The 13,370-nt window shown below is 39.9% G+C and overlaps 2 protein-coding genes and 1 long non-coding RNA gene across 5 annotated transcripts; 1 reads left to right on the top strand and 2 right to left on the bottom strand.

Moving 5' to 3' along the window:
* Positions 1-288: 288 nt before the first annotated feature.
* LOC117547841 (proline-rich extensin-like protein EPR1) lies at positions 289-6,593 on the bottom strand. Of its 2 annotated transcripts, XM_034218719.1 has the most exons (9): positions 5,968-6,593; positions 3,177-4,902; positions 2,972-3,086; positions 2,204-2,384; positions 2,074-2,088; positions 1,764-1,847; positions 1,473-1,543; positions 911-1,046; positions 289-809 (listed from the first exon to the last, which is right to left on the bottom strand). In XM_034218719.1, exons 1-9 carry the CDS (start codon positions 6,037-6,039, stop codon positions 786-788), a joined length of 2,424 nt encoding a protein of 807 aa, XP_034074610.1. In that variant the 5' UTR covers positions 6,040-6,593; the 3' UTR covers positions 289-785. The 2 variants fall into 2 exon arrangements, with proteins under 2 accessions (XP_034074610.1, XP_034074613.1); XM_034218722.1 differs by lacking the exon at positions 2,074-2,088.
* Positions 4,826-7,520, top strand: LOC117547843. Its single transcript, XR_004569250.1, has 2 exons — positions 4,826-4,962; positions 5,937-7,520. It is a non-coding gene; the product is annotated as an uncharacterized LOC117547843 (long non-coding RNA).
* slc35b4 (solute carrier family 35 member B4) lies at positions 7,222-12,328 on the bottom strand. Of its 2 annotated transcripts, XR_004569249.1 has the most exons (11): positions 12,062-12,328; positions 11,230-11,343; positions 11,030-11,132; positions 10,872-10,921; positions 10,685-10,766; positions 10,504-10,564; positions 9,914-10,023; positions 9,728-9,803; positions 9,536-9,611; positions 8,246-8,639; positions 7,222-8,209 (listed from the first exon to the last, which is right to left on the bottom strand). XR_004569249.1 is itself a non-coding variant. In XM_034218723.1 (10 exons), exons 1-10 carry the CDS (start codon positions 12,136-12,138, stop codon positions 8,390-8,392), a joined length of 999 nt encoding a protein of 332 aa, XP_034074614.1. In that variant the 5' UTR covers positions 12,139-12,328; the 3' UTR covers positions 7,222-8,389. The 2 variants fall into 2 exon arrangements, 1 of the variants encoding a protein (XP_034074614.1); XM_034218723.1 differs by having other exon boundaries at positions 7,222-8,639.
* Positions 12,329-13,370: the final 1,042 nt, after the last annotated feature.

Here is a 13,370-nt window from a genome sequence, read left to right as displayed (position 1 = left end):
CACTGGTCCTGAGGTTGTAAGAGTCACAAACTGGAGCAAATCTGGCACAAATATACAGTGGACGCTTACCTAAAATGGCTTTACACCCTAAGAATGAATATTGCATGTTATGTTATATAAAACATTTATTTAAATATCCCTGCAAGTGAATGTTTTCAGAAATGTTCATGTGACATCAAAATGTAAAAAATATATTCAACTTTAGATGAGGACATGATTCATCCACTAGACGGTATAGCAAACACGTACCAGATATTGTCTAAAACTGCAAAACAAAAACAAAAGTCGTTTTGTGATTCCACAGCAAAGTTTATTGAGATGTCTTTAATATCTTTGTGCATGCACCAGAAATAACCCGTGAAATAATGTATGTACAGTACAATAACCTCAAACACTTAGTGTGTCACTTCACACTCGGCTCATTGAACAATTCTTTCATGCATCTACAATCTGATAATAGCTTTCCTAACTTCAAGGCACACATACATGATGATCAACAGCACTCCTTACATCTTATACAAATACCTTACTTGAATTCTAAAGTTTTCATCATTTGCTCCTTTGTTATGATTTGCCTTATTTTCAGCACCAGGTTTGATCTATTTGCTACTGCTGTGGCACAATAGGCTTTCAGATGATCTTCAAACTACTGGCACTTGTTCCAGACTAGTGTAAAGCCTGGAGTTGATTCTCCTGTGTTTCCAGTAAATCGTTCATTTGTTAAATTATCTTCATCAAGTTTCTTTTGCTTTCTTACATCTGTCAGATGTCTTCATCAAGTCACATTACCCTCCTGTGCTCAGCTTATTCTGTAGATGGAGGGGTGAAAATGTTACCAACAATAAATCGTTTTGACATGTATCAAAGAGTGATGGTGGTAGATTTTTATATATATATATTGGAGTCATACCTTCTTGGCATTGTCCACACACTGCATGTAGGCCGAGGCGATACTGGAGCAGGACAGAGTCTTTCCAGTGTTCTCCCTGTAGCATTTCAGAATCTGACCCTGCAGGTCACTGCAAACCGGCTGGATATCAACACGCCTGTGAGACACATGTAAATATAAAGAACAATGGTTTCTTAAACATGCAAAGTAGAGAAATATCTTATATATACGCTAAAATCCTTAAGTTCCCTCCACAGGGAGTTTCTCTCCCACACACTCCCTCCCTCTGCCTGAAACACCTCTATTGGACTCCTTTGTTTACTTCCAAAACATAGTGACATCACTATGTTGCGGACTGGGCTCTGGTTTCAGACAGAGGGTGAAAAGAGGTGCTGCAGAACAGGCAGTATGAGAAAAGTAAATACCTTTTTGAACATTAAAGCATGTAAACATGTCACAGTAGCGGCACAACATACAATATGAACCTGCAAATGAGCATACTAGGTCCCCTTTAAGACCGGATTATTAAGACAGGCGCATTTGGATTTTTGGATTCATGCAAATACAATGATTCCAAACTTACGCAAAACGGTTGTGAGTGTCTTCTTTGCCCTTCTGGAAGCTCTCAGCCGTCACTTTATAAAACTCAGTGCACTGTCAAATAGGAAAAAAAAACTCATAAAGGTCAAATATTACAACACTTAAAATATAAAGAGCTTGTTCTCTGACAATGCCGGCATGCTGCTGCTGTAAACGACACAATGAGAGTGCTAAAGTGGAAACAGTACATTTGTGGAGAGCTAAACAATGAGCAAATACTCATTGTGAAGCTATAAGAGCTGCAGATTCCGGCGATTCTCTACATTGGGTTCACCTTTTTTTCAAGTTTTGTGACGTGTTCCCTGTAGAGAGCATCTCGTTTCCTCAACTCTTTCTCCCGCTCCTCCAGCTGATGAGCCTGTGAGTTTAAATGTGTTAATAGCTAAAACCACAATGACATTTTCATGATTTCATATATTGTGGACAGTAAACAGAATTCCAATATGTGATATCACTTTATTTTCTTATTTCATCATCAAAGAAATGAAGAGCAGCAAAGCATAAACTCAGCAGCTTCAGTGTGATTAGAGTAGAATGAAAGTGAAAAAGTGAGTCATGCACGTGTAAATGATCTCCCGTCTTACCTTCACCTCCATCCGCTGAAACAACACAAGAGGGCAAGAAAGAAAGAGATTCACAGTAAGAGGAGGAAGGGTTTTCACATTTTCACGAGAGATCCTATCGATGTACAGATCGTGTTGTTTGTGTGCTTACGTAAAGCTGCACCATCAGCCTCTCATCGTCAGTCTTTATTCGCTCCTTCGCGATGGCCTCCGTCAGGTTCTCCACGTACGCCGCCTTCTCCGCCTGCAGCGTCTTCATCACCTGCTTCTCCACCTGAGTCTGAGCGGCTGACAGGGCCTCTGCATGAGCCTGAGCCCTTATCTCCTCCAGCCTGCACACAGTTCACATGTTCTACTTGCACTGGTTCATCCTTCACACATTTGTTTAAAGCGATTGAACAGGTAATAAGTTGATAGAAAGAAATATCAACTGCCATTTTGATGGTATTTTTCAAGCAAAATGTTCAATCTTTAGCTGGTTTCAGCTTCTCAAATGAGAGGATGTACTGCTTAGTATCACTCTTCACTGATTATCTTTCGGTTTTGGCCATAGATGGAAATCGTGGAAATTATGATGTGCATTTTTCAAAATGTTCTGACATTTCATACACAAAACGATTATTCGAGCTACAAAAGTAATTGGCCTATCAACTAATAATGAAAATAACCATTGATTACAGGCCTAGAGTAGACACACTAACTTTTTTCCACTCTGAGTGAGAGTTTGTGAATTTGTAACACTTTTAACCGATTAATCAAACCAATATTCAATTCAATGGCTCACTGCTACATATTAATCAGACATCTTATTTCAATTAAAGTGGAAAACAACATATATACAGTTCATCTAATCACACAGCAACAGGACCCAAAAGTCTTCCCACATAAGAGGACAGGTCAAAGAAACAGGATTCCTTACTGTCGCTGCAGCTCCTGCCTCCTCTGGTAGATCTCCTCCTCCAGACTCATCTGCATCTCCTCTTTGATCTTCTGCCTGAGGTTCTCCTCCACCACCTCAGGAGGAGCAGGTGGGGCTGTAAACACATTCAATCATTGATAAAAAGCTTTAAAAAAAATTATATTTAAATATCTTGCTACAATATTTTCCTTGGCGATCAGCTCACCAGCTGCAGGTGGAGCTGCTGAGGCTACAGCAGGAACTTCAGCCTCAACGGCAGGGGGCAGAAACACTGTCAGGGTGGGCTCCTCAGCAGGTGGAGCAGGAGCAGGTGGAGGTGGAGGTGGTGCCAGAGGCTCGACGAAAGAATGGCTTACAGGTGCATCAGAGGGTACAAGAGCCAACTCCACACAGTGACAGGGAGGGGAGGGCTCTTCAAAAGTGAGCTCTGGGGGAGGTGAAGGTGCCGCCAGGGACTCGGGGGGAGGAGAGGGTGCAGCAACCAACTCTAAAAGATGAGAGGGTGCTGCCTCCGGCTCTAGTGGAGGAGAGGGTGGTGCTACCAACTCTAAGGGAGGAGATTGTGCTATCACCGACTCTAAAGGTGGACAGGGTGCTGCCACAATCTCTAAAAGAGGAGAGGGTGGTGCTTCTGGCTCCAGGGGAGAAGATGGTGCTGCAACAAGCTCTAGAGGGGCTGCCACTGGCTCTGGTAGAGGAGTGGGTGGTGCAACACACTCTAAAAGAGGAGAGGGTGGTTCCACCTGCTCTGGAGTAGTAGAGGGTGCTTCCACAATCTCTGGGGGAGGGGAAGGTGCCGCCACAGATTCCAAAAGAGGAGCTGGTGCTGCCACCAAATCTAAGGAAGGAGCTGGTGCTGTCACTGGCTCTGGGAGAGGAGCGGGTGGTGCAACAGACTCTACAAGAGGGGCAGACGGTGCCACCGTCTCAGTGGGAGTAGGTGGTGCTGTTACCAGCTCTAAAATAGGGGTGGGTGGGGCCACCGGCTCCGGGGTAGAAGATGGTGGTGCCACAAGCTCTAGTGAAAGACAGGGAGCTGCCAGCGACTCTAAGTTAGGAGATGGTGCTGTCATTGGCTCTGGTGGAGAACAGGGTGGTGCAATGGACTCTAAAAGAGTAGATGGTGCTGCCACATACTCTGGTGGAGAAGATGGAGCTGCCACTGACTCAAAAAGAGGAGTGGGTGCTTCCAGCAGCTCTTGAGGTGATGGAGGTGGAAGTGTTTCACATGCAGGTGTTAAATCAAAAGCTGCAGCAGGAGGGACTGCAGCCTCAACAGGACAGGGTGGTGTTATTGGGGTTAATTCAACAGTGGGTGGAGCCTGAACTGTTTCCACTGGTGGAGCAGACAGTAAAGCAGAATGAAGAGGTTCAACAGACAGAGCTACAGCAGCAGGTGTTTCAGAGGGCAGAGGGGAAGCTAGAGGTTCAGGTGGAGCAACAGCCAAGTCCACAGGTGGAGGTATGACAACAGGTTCTGCTACTGGAGGTGGAGACAGGGTTTCTGGCTCTACATGAGGTCGGATGAAGGATTCAAATGGAGTTGGGACTACTGGCTCCACCACAGCGGGTGGAGGAGGAGACTCCACAGGTGCCTCTACTTGTGGAGGTGTAGTAGGCGGAGGTGGAGAGGAGAGAACAGGGTAAGTTAGAGGTGGAGCTTCTGGCAGGGAGTGAAACTTCACAGGAGGTGGAAGTACGAGTTTTACAGGAGGAGCCAGTTCCACTGATGGAGGAAGGGATGGGGCTTCAAGAGTTTGGGGTGGGGTGAACGGAGGTGGAGGTGTCAGGAGAGGGAGTACGTGTTTGACAGAGGGGTGGGGGACGGGAGGTGGTGTTTGTGTTTCAGGTGGAGGAGGACGTGGTTTCTGTGAAGGTGGAGGAGCGACGACCTTAGACTCCTTCATCCGATGGATCACTTTGTCTGACAGCTGGAGAGAAACAAGAGACACACTTAAATGACATGGATTTGTTAAGGATTTCTTCTTATAGTTAAGTGTTTTTCTTTAAGTGCTTTTGAGCTCTGTTTCTTTATCTGGCTTTAGTAGCGCGAGATATGACCGGCCTACATAGATTAAAAGAAATGGAGCTGTCATTGTGTCGGAAAATCATGTCTTTGCAACTTTGCTTCTGTCTGATGAATACTTCTGTATTTAATTCATTATTTAATTAAATAATGTTTAAGACCTATCTGAAGGCCATGATCACAAAGAAAGTCTCTAAATACTAAATATAAGGTCAAAACGTATCGATCCCTCGAGAGGAAATTCAGTAGGAGTTCTTCAGTATGTAGTCTAGTCAAGAACAGTTGTAGAAATTTGAAAAACGTTCTTACAATCACTACAATTATTACATAATCTGGACCTGCCTAACCTTCCACTCCTTGTGGTTGATTAGTTATACATAATTATGTGTGTATCAGCTTAATGTTTACTTCGCTGCTCTGTCCTTAGAGTTTTAAAGTTCCCTTGGTGTTGCACGAGGTCACCGATAGTGGTCGATAAACAAAGGTCGCAGATTGATAACTACCTACAAATAACTTCTGGGGCTTGTTTAAATACTCAAACACGAATTTAGAATTGGCTTTTAAAATTGTATATTTGTGACACACGTTATTATTTAAAAAAAACGTGATTTCTTTTTTAATAAATTAGATCATCTCCTTAATACGTTTATTCAAGCAGGTGTACAAGTATTTGTATTTTCCTTGTAGTCCATGTTACAGCCCACCATTTTCTTGCTATATTTAACACCACAGCAGTGTGTGAAAGCCTACATTTTTGCAGTGACAACAAACATGAGGTCCAGTTCAATCAATACAAAAAAATACTACATATCTCAAAATCAGAAAAGTATAAATTAGCAGGGCTTGCAAAAACAACCTAACACTCCTGCCCTGTGCATTGAGGGTCTGTGCATTGAAACAGTGTGGAGTAATTGTTTGAATACTTTCTCCCACTTTCAGACCCATGCATTCTCCCTGAGCTTTCACTCACCCGAATGCCCTTCACAAAAGTGACTCCTCCACCCTCCTCTCCTGGGAGGTGACTCGGGCTGTTTCCCCCCATCCACACTCAAGCAGCAGCAGATACTCGCTACTCTTAGTATTTATGATATTATTTAATCCACAAGGTGGATGTACGCTCAGTGATATCAACTCTACAGCTGCAACAATCTGCCCTTCCCACTCCGAGCGTCAACAAGAGCTGCTCCTATTGGATATTGCTGAACAACGCGGCTCCTGATTGGTCCGTTTGCTTTACAGCGTGTCAGACATGAAGGAACATTGTGTCCCAGCAAACAATACTTATAAAACTAACAATTTATCAGTGTTTTGAAGTAGCCTGACTTAGTACATGTACACAAGTACTGAAAGTGCATTTTTAATTACTTGTACTTGGCTTGAGAATTTACATGTTATGCTACTTCATGACTACTCTACTACAATTCAGAAGAAAAATATTGTAGGCCTATGTTGTAGGTTACATGTAAAGTATCCACTATATTGCTATTTACATGACAGACTCATATAATTGATGTAAAGTATAATCAACACATTACTATAATATAGCCTATTATTACAATACACAGCAGCAGGATTTAACGTGTGTAAAATTGTCTTCACCTTTACTAACTGCAAGGTTAAGATCATACATGCATTGATCTGTCAAATGATGTATTACGTATTACATAATAAAAAAATATGATAACACTTTATTCTGAAATGGGGCTTTGAGTATACTTTTTCTACTTTAAGTTTATTTTAAAGAAGTGGTAGTACTCATAATTTACGTAAAAGTAGCAATGAAAGCATGTATAAATACTCAAGCAGTACTTAAGGTACACGTTAAATAACACTTCATAATATATTTCTAAATTACAGAAAGTTAAAGCGCTTTTAATGCAAAATGTCTCATTTCATAATTATGTATATTAAAACATTGTATCATGGTGATTGATACATTTTATGTAAGCATAACTTTAATGTTATAGGGGAAAACGTGGATCTTTACTGCTGGGTTGCTTAATCTAAAATACATCATAACAATTATATTTTGTGTTATGTGAGAGGAGTAAAGACAATTTAGACGTAGACGAGCAGAAGTATGAAGGAGGTTCAGTTATTAATACTCATGTAAAGTACAAGTACTTCAAAATTATACTCAAGTACAGCCCTTTAAATTAGCAACAGATACTCTGGTATCTTCTGTATATTTGTAGCAGGTTGTCATTTTAATGAGAGTGTGCAGGGAGTGTAAAGGTTTATTTTAAAATGGGATGTTTCTTGTTGAGGAAAACTGAGAACACCTGAGACAGTTTGACAGATGAGGAAAACAAGATTACAGCATCCTTATGATCCACATAAGTTATCCCTCTATACAAACAGTGTTTCCAGCTGCTCCTAAACATTAATGTAGGAATAGTCTTACATCCAACAGCATCACAGTATTGCATTCACTGTACTGACAAACGTTGGTATCAGTGCTAAAATGGAGTAAATTAGCTGTCACATTGAGAAAATAAATAATAAAAACTTTTAAAGACACAAGAAAGTTGCACCATCATTTTGCACCTGATAAAACGAATGAGGTACCAATATTTAAGAATAGGGCTGGTGATATTTTATTATCAATAATCCGATGTAGGACAAAACAACAACAACAAAGTGACCCAGTAGCCAAAGCTTAATACAACTTTCTCTGTCTGTTCTAGAGCACCATCATTTCACAAAAATGATTAAAAACACATTATTGAGACACATCACATGTTCCCTCCATTATTGTGTATTGAGTCACAGCTAAAAATACACCTTAACAAATGCACTATTTAGTCGTGTTTGAATAACGTTCGCTAAAACTTCAGTGACGAGTTTTGTTCCGGGAAATTATTTAACAGTTGAAAAATATATGACCAGTTTTAAAAGCTTCAATTAAAAATGTAATTTGGCTACTTGGCTGCAGGAATCTACAGTAAGGCTGCAACAATTCTTGTAATTATTGATTAATCTGTAATTGATTTTACCGATTAATCTTATGGTCTATTAAAGATCAGAAAACAACAGTTTAAAGCCCAAATATATTGAAATAACTTCAATATTAGACCAACCCAAAAAGCAGCAAATTCTCCTATTTGAGTCTCCTAGGGATTAGCTGATAATAATGAACATATAAAGTATCACCAGTCTTATCCTCTAGTCTAAACTGTGTGTGTGTGTGTGTGTGTGTGTGTGTGTGTGTGTGTGTGTGTGTGTGTGTGTGTGTGTGTGTGTGTGTGAGTGTACTACTGTCTAAGAAAATGACATAACTGCATAAAATCGCTGCAGGTAGTTTTGACCAAAAACAACCTCTAAGTCCATCACAGTGGCTGTGTTTCTATCTGACCATTAGTCCCTTATCGTCATCTTCTTCTTCCTCTTCTTCACTCGGCCTTCTTGGCCTTGCCGCCTGGTCCACGCAGAGCCGCCCACACACTGCTCAACACCTCGGTGTACAGCAGCGTGCCGAGGAAGACGACCGCCGTGCCCACCCAGTGCCACGTGGTGAAGGGGTTCTGGAAGTACATGATGGAGATGATGAGGCTGAGGAACTTCCTCAGGGTCACCACCAGAGTGACGGTCAGCGAGGCGCACTCTGTGGTCAGGATGAAGACACCTCTGATGCACACATACCTGAAAAACACTGGTTAAAGGCTGTAACAAGAGGGTGAGACAATACTAAATAAATGTGATTTACAATTCAGCTTGAGTCTTGGACAGCCAGTGTATCTTGTTTTGTCTCCAGTGAAGTATTTACAGTTTGTTGATTTCCTCACATAGTTAAAAACAAACAAAATATGTTGTACACTCCAGCTGATAAAAACAAGAATGATTTGTTATTTTAGAAAATAATAAAAAGCGGTTTCTTATCTTTTCACCTGTGAGCTAATTGTGCAATATTTTTTGATACCTGTGTAAACATGAGTTTCAGAGGAGATGTGATCAGTGTTGGGAACAGCGTATCAGGTTATTGGGTTTCTGCCAGTGTATTGAAAGCACACCCAGCTTATTTTTAAAGATGATCCTTAACCTAAAATGGGTGAGGGATACGTTTTCAGGATCTTTTAATAGCATATTAAAAGTTATTCCTTAATTTCAGAATAACTTACATCTTATTTTACCCATTGAATTTGTTTAACCTATATATTTATCTTTTATTTGACAGAATATGCATACTTTATTTACAGTGTTGGAGAAATAATTCACTACCGAAATGTGGATACTCGAACTTTCAGACCACCAACAAACAGCTGTTGACAAATGTTTGATAGCCAACGCTAACTATGACACAAACAGTGTGTCTACTAGCAACCCACCAGAACTATACAATATTTCACAAGAAAAAAGCACGGATTAGAGAGAAAACAAAATGAATGATAAAGTAAAAGTATTTTTTTTAAATATATAATGTTTCTTCCTATTTTCTTAATCAACTCTGGGGCTCTTTTGGAGGTCGGTCACTAGTGTAATCACTTTTCAATTGGATACATAAATAGAAGGTAGTGATATAAACGTGTTTGTCAGGATACTGTGTGATGACGTTGATCAGGAGGTAGAGCCACAATATTGGCATCGTCACTCCGACCACAGGAACAACTGTAGGAGCTGAGAGGGAGAAAAGACAAGTTAATTTACATCTGTGAGAAAAGATGCAATGCTCTCCTGACATAATAACAATAAGATACAAAAGGGCTTTATTGATATTTATTAATAACACTCACTGCTGTGACTGAAGTGGACGGCGTGGTTGTAGATGTCGGTGCAGAGGAGCAGGAAGCCCGGCAGAGGCAGGCAGTGCTACACAGAGATGGAAATACAAAGATCAATAGCTGTTGAAGCCATAATTGATTCCCCAGAGAGAATATTTCCAAAAAGCCCAATCATGTCGCAGCAGGGATAAAACTCACATTATAGAAGAGGGCTTCCTTGGAGTGTTTTCCGTACTGCTTGTACAGTGTCTCCTGGAAAATGCCCATCCTCGCAGACATCAGCAGAGCAAAGGTCAACATGGCGATACCTGAAGAAAACAAAATAATAAAATCACTTTAGGAGATCATGTTAATGGGATAGATGTTAAATCTGAATCTGTCTCTTAAATTGTATTAATTGTACCTTTTCATTTTAAATCTAATTATGACCTTGGTTGGCTTCGTCACACTCATTCCAATAAGGTCAATCGACAGAAGGTTTATTAATATGATTTTGTTACATTTTTTTTGTAGTTTTATCAGCAAAAATGACAAAAACGCTGTTAAACTTAGCTTCTTTTATTATTTATTTATTATTTAACTTAGCTGCTTTCTCTCTTTTATTTGCATGTAAATTAAACATGTTTAAGTATATGTAATTTAAGATATGTCTTTGGCCTGTGGTGAGTTATGATGGACATGTACACATTTTCTTGTCATTTTCTTGACTAAATGATTCACAATGTAATGACAATAATCCATGGTTGCGGTCTTTTCATTTTGAATTGTCAATTGAAAGTGCAACTCACCTATAAGCCAGTGGATCAGTGGGTAAAAGCCTTGCTCTTCTGATCCCTCAGTGGCTACATTCTGCAGAAACAAAATGACAAAATGCCTCAGAAACATTTCAGATCAATGTTGCATGCACTTTGAAAGAGAAGAAGTCTCGTACTGATAAAAAAAGGCAGTTTAGAAAAACAGAGGACTCACCACTTGTTTGGCAGACATGATGGTGCAGATGAAGATACCCGCTGAAATGAAAGCTATAGACAGATATTTACTTGCTGTATACCTGCAGGGGGAGAAGAAGGGGAGACAGAGATTAGTGCTTTTCAACCTGAAGACATGACTTTATCTATATCATATCTGAAGTATCATTGTTTTCAGGAAGGTGTACCTTTTCTTCAGGATGATTATTCCCAGGATCATGTTAGCGATTAGCGAACCCTGCAATGAAACAAGACAGACATTAGACTCAGGTGATATATGGAAGTAATGTCATATTAAAGAAACTCAATAATAAAAGGTTAAAAGAAGACAAAAGGCAGCTCTTACCGATCTGAAGATCATGTGCAGCGGCATGGCGATGTTGAAGTTGAGAGCGTAGTTGTTGATCACACTGACAGTGAAGAACATGGTCACCATGATCACATAGTTGCTGGGGAAGAGAGATGTGAGATAACAGGTTTGTTTTAGTGTCCATTCTACATATTTTCCTGCAGCAGGACGTTCAGACCACCTGGTTGAGTTATTACCGGATAGGGATTGCTGGTTTCTTCGTCCCAAATTTTGTTTCAAAGATGAAACCTTCTAATGCGATGAAGAGGAACTGAGCGAAGGTGACTATGTTTCCACATCCTGGGAACTGTCTGCAGGACACAACAACAAAGAATATCCAGGTGTTATATCCAAGATGTTAAGCTTTAAAGGATGAAATTGCAAAACACAGACTCAATAATTGACATAATTGCATGTGTACGCACCCCAGAAAAAGTGGGTACCTCTATGGCAGAAGGTCATAAGGATTCAATAAAATATACAAATAACTCTGGCATTCACTCCATATGCTTCATGTTCTTCTACTATTTCTTGTTCAATTTCTATTAATGAAAAATATAATAAATATGTTCTTAAAAGAAAGAATATTTATACTATCTTTAAAATCAAGAGATGTTGCCACAAAATGTTGAACTTTGGGATACATTAAGTCATCTCTTATCTTATTCTTAAAAGCACCAATCACTTTAGAGCACTTAATCTATAATAAGTTAAACACAAGTACAAGATAAACTCCTAGTGGCACTTACACGAGAAGCCTTTCTCTGACAAATTGATAATAAATGACTCTACAGTTGCTACGCATTGGATACACGCACACGCACACACACACACACACACACACACACACACACACACACACACACACACACACACACACACACACACACACACACACACACACACACACACACACCACACACACACACACACACACACACACACACACACCCAAAGCAAACACAGCTGTGAAACCTTTTCCTAGTAAAGTGCACAGGAGTTTATACACAGTCTAAGTTTGTCACTGACCTTACAAGCAGCTCCAGAGACACCACGTTACAGCAACATCCCACAAACACCAGAACAATCGCGAAAGCAGTCCCCATGTTGGTGAAAGCAGACAGGAGCTCTGTGGAAAAGGTGTCACTCAATGAAGCGGATTTCTGATCGGTGCATATTTGCAAGTAAATAGCTGATTGTGTGTCTTGCAAGAGATATTCTGCTAACACAAACTCTGAATACGTATGAGATTGAAACTTCCTTATTGCATAGGCTCATGGGAGTTGTAGTTCCTTTCTGACACAACTAGGGGGAAAAGGGTACGCAATGTCCTTAATGTTCTCTGTATTTCAGGGAACATTACAAAATAAATAAAAATACTGTGTAGGGAGCAAAAGTAAGAATAAATATGGGTAAAATATGTGAAACATAACGAATTGAAAGAGTATCATTTTTGCTTTAACAGCGCAATGACTGCGCAACAGTGACGCACACAAACATTCTAACGCATGCGCAGATCAGTTGTCTCTTTAAAATGGAGGTCTCACTCCGCTCAAATCTCTGGACAATATCACTACACCTCTTATATTACAAAACCAGCCCTGCTGCAAAAGCCAAGACACTTAAATATAAAATATAAAAACTTGCAATATACTTTTTTTTAATAATTTATCCGTTTTTTGGTCTCATTAGATTTTCTCTTTTTATGTCTGCCCTCCTTGCGTTTTCATCATGTTTTGCCATCTTTAACCTTTTAGAGTTTTTTTTGTGAATTATACAATGTCCTTGGGTAAACATTGTTTTCAGTCTTAATATATATTTATATCTTCTGGTAAAGTGGGTTTGGGAGGACCCTCCATCTATCTCCATGTGAAAAACATTGATCCCAGATGAGTATGAGTCTGGAACAAATAAAACACTGTCTGGATGGAAAGACTCATCTTTCCATGCAGTGGAGGAAACACCTGGAATCTCTTGGTGTTAAAACTGTCTGGAGTTATCTGGAATATCACTGGACAGTGTCTATGGAAAAATTATGGACTTGAGCTTGTCTATTTTACCATACTTCACTTCTCGTGCATTACTTGCAGTTCAATCTGAAACATTCTCTTGCACTTTTTATTTTTTACTCTTTTTCTTCTTGCGCCATTTCTATTGTTTAAAAAATAAAATGTTGTTTTATACATTTATTTATTTATATACATACATTGTTGGAGGAGCCTGGGACTTAAGATGTTTATTGCCTACATAACTACACTGTAACTACTGTGCATATTCCAAACACATTTTTTAATCTTGAATCTTATACTTACTTCCATGTACTATAACGTGTCATGTT

This window comes from Gymnodraco acuticeps, unplaced genomic scaffold, assembly GCF_902827175.1.
Source record: "Gymnodraco acuticeps unplaced genomic scaffold, fGymAcu1.1, whole genome shotgun sequence".
In the NCBI taxonomy this organism is placed as follows: Eukaryota; Metazoa; Chordata; class Actinopteri; order Perciformes; family Bathydraconidae; genus Gymnodraco; species Gymnodraco acuticeps.
This window is presented reverse-complemented; position numbering and strand designations above follow the sequence as displayed.

Bases quoted from the DNA above. Each gene is read 5' to 3' on its own strand.
- LOC117547841 (XM_034218719.1), bottom strand. From the start codon at position 6,039: ATGGGGGGAAACAGCCCGAGTCACCTCCCAGGAGAGGAGGGTGGAGGA. The intron at 3,087-3,176 runs GTGAGCTGATCG...ATGTGTTTACAG, and splicing joins AGCAGCTCCACCTGCAGCTG to CCCCACCTGCTCCTCCTGAG. The intron at 1,047-1,472 runs GTAAGTTTGGAA...TGTGTCTCACAG, and splicing joins GACACTCACAACCGTTTTGC to GCGTGTTGATATCCAGCCGG.
- slc35b4 (XM_034218723.1), bottom strand. From the start codon at position 12,138: ATGGGGACTGCTTTCGCGATTGTTCTGGTGTTTGTGGGATGTTGCTGT. The intron at 11,133-11,229 runs GTAATAACTCAA...TCTCTTCCCCAG, and splicing joins AAACCAGCAATCCCTATCCG to CAACTATGTGATCATGGTGA. The intron at 10,565-10,684 runs GTGAGTCCTCTG...TTGTTTCTGCAG, and splicing joins TCATGTCTGCCAAACAAGTG to AATGTAGCCACTGAGGGATC.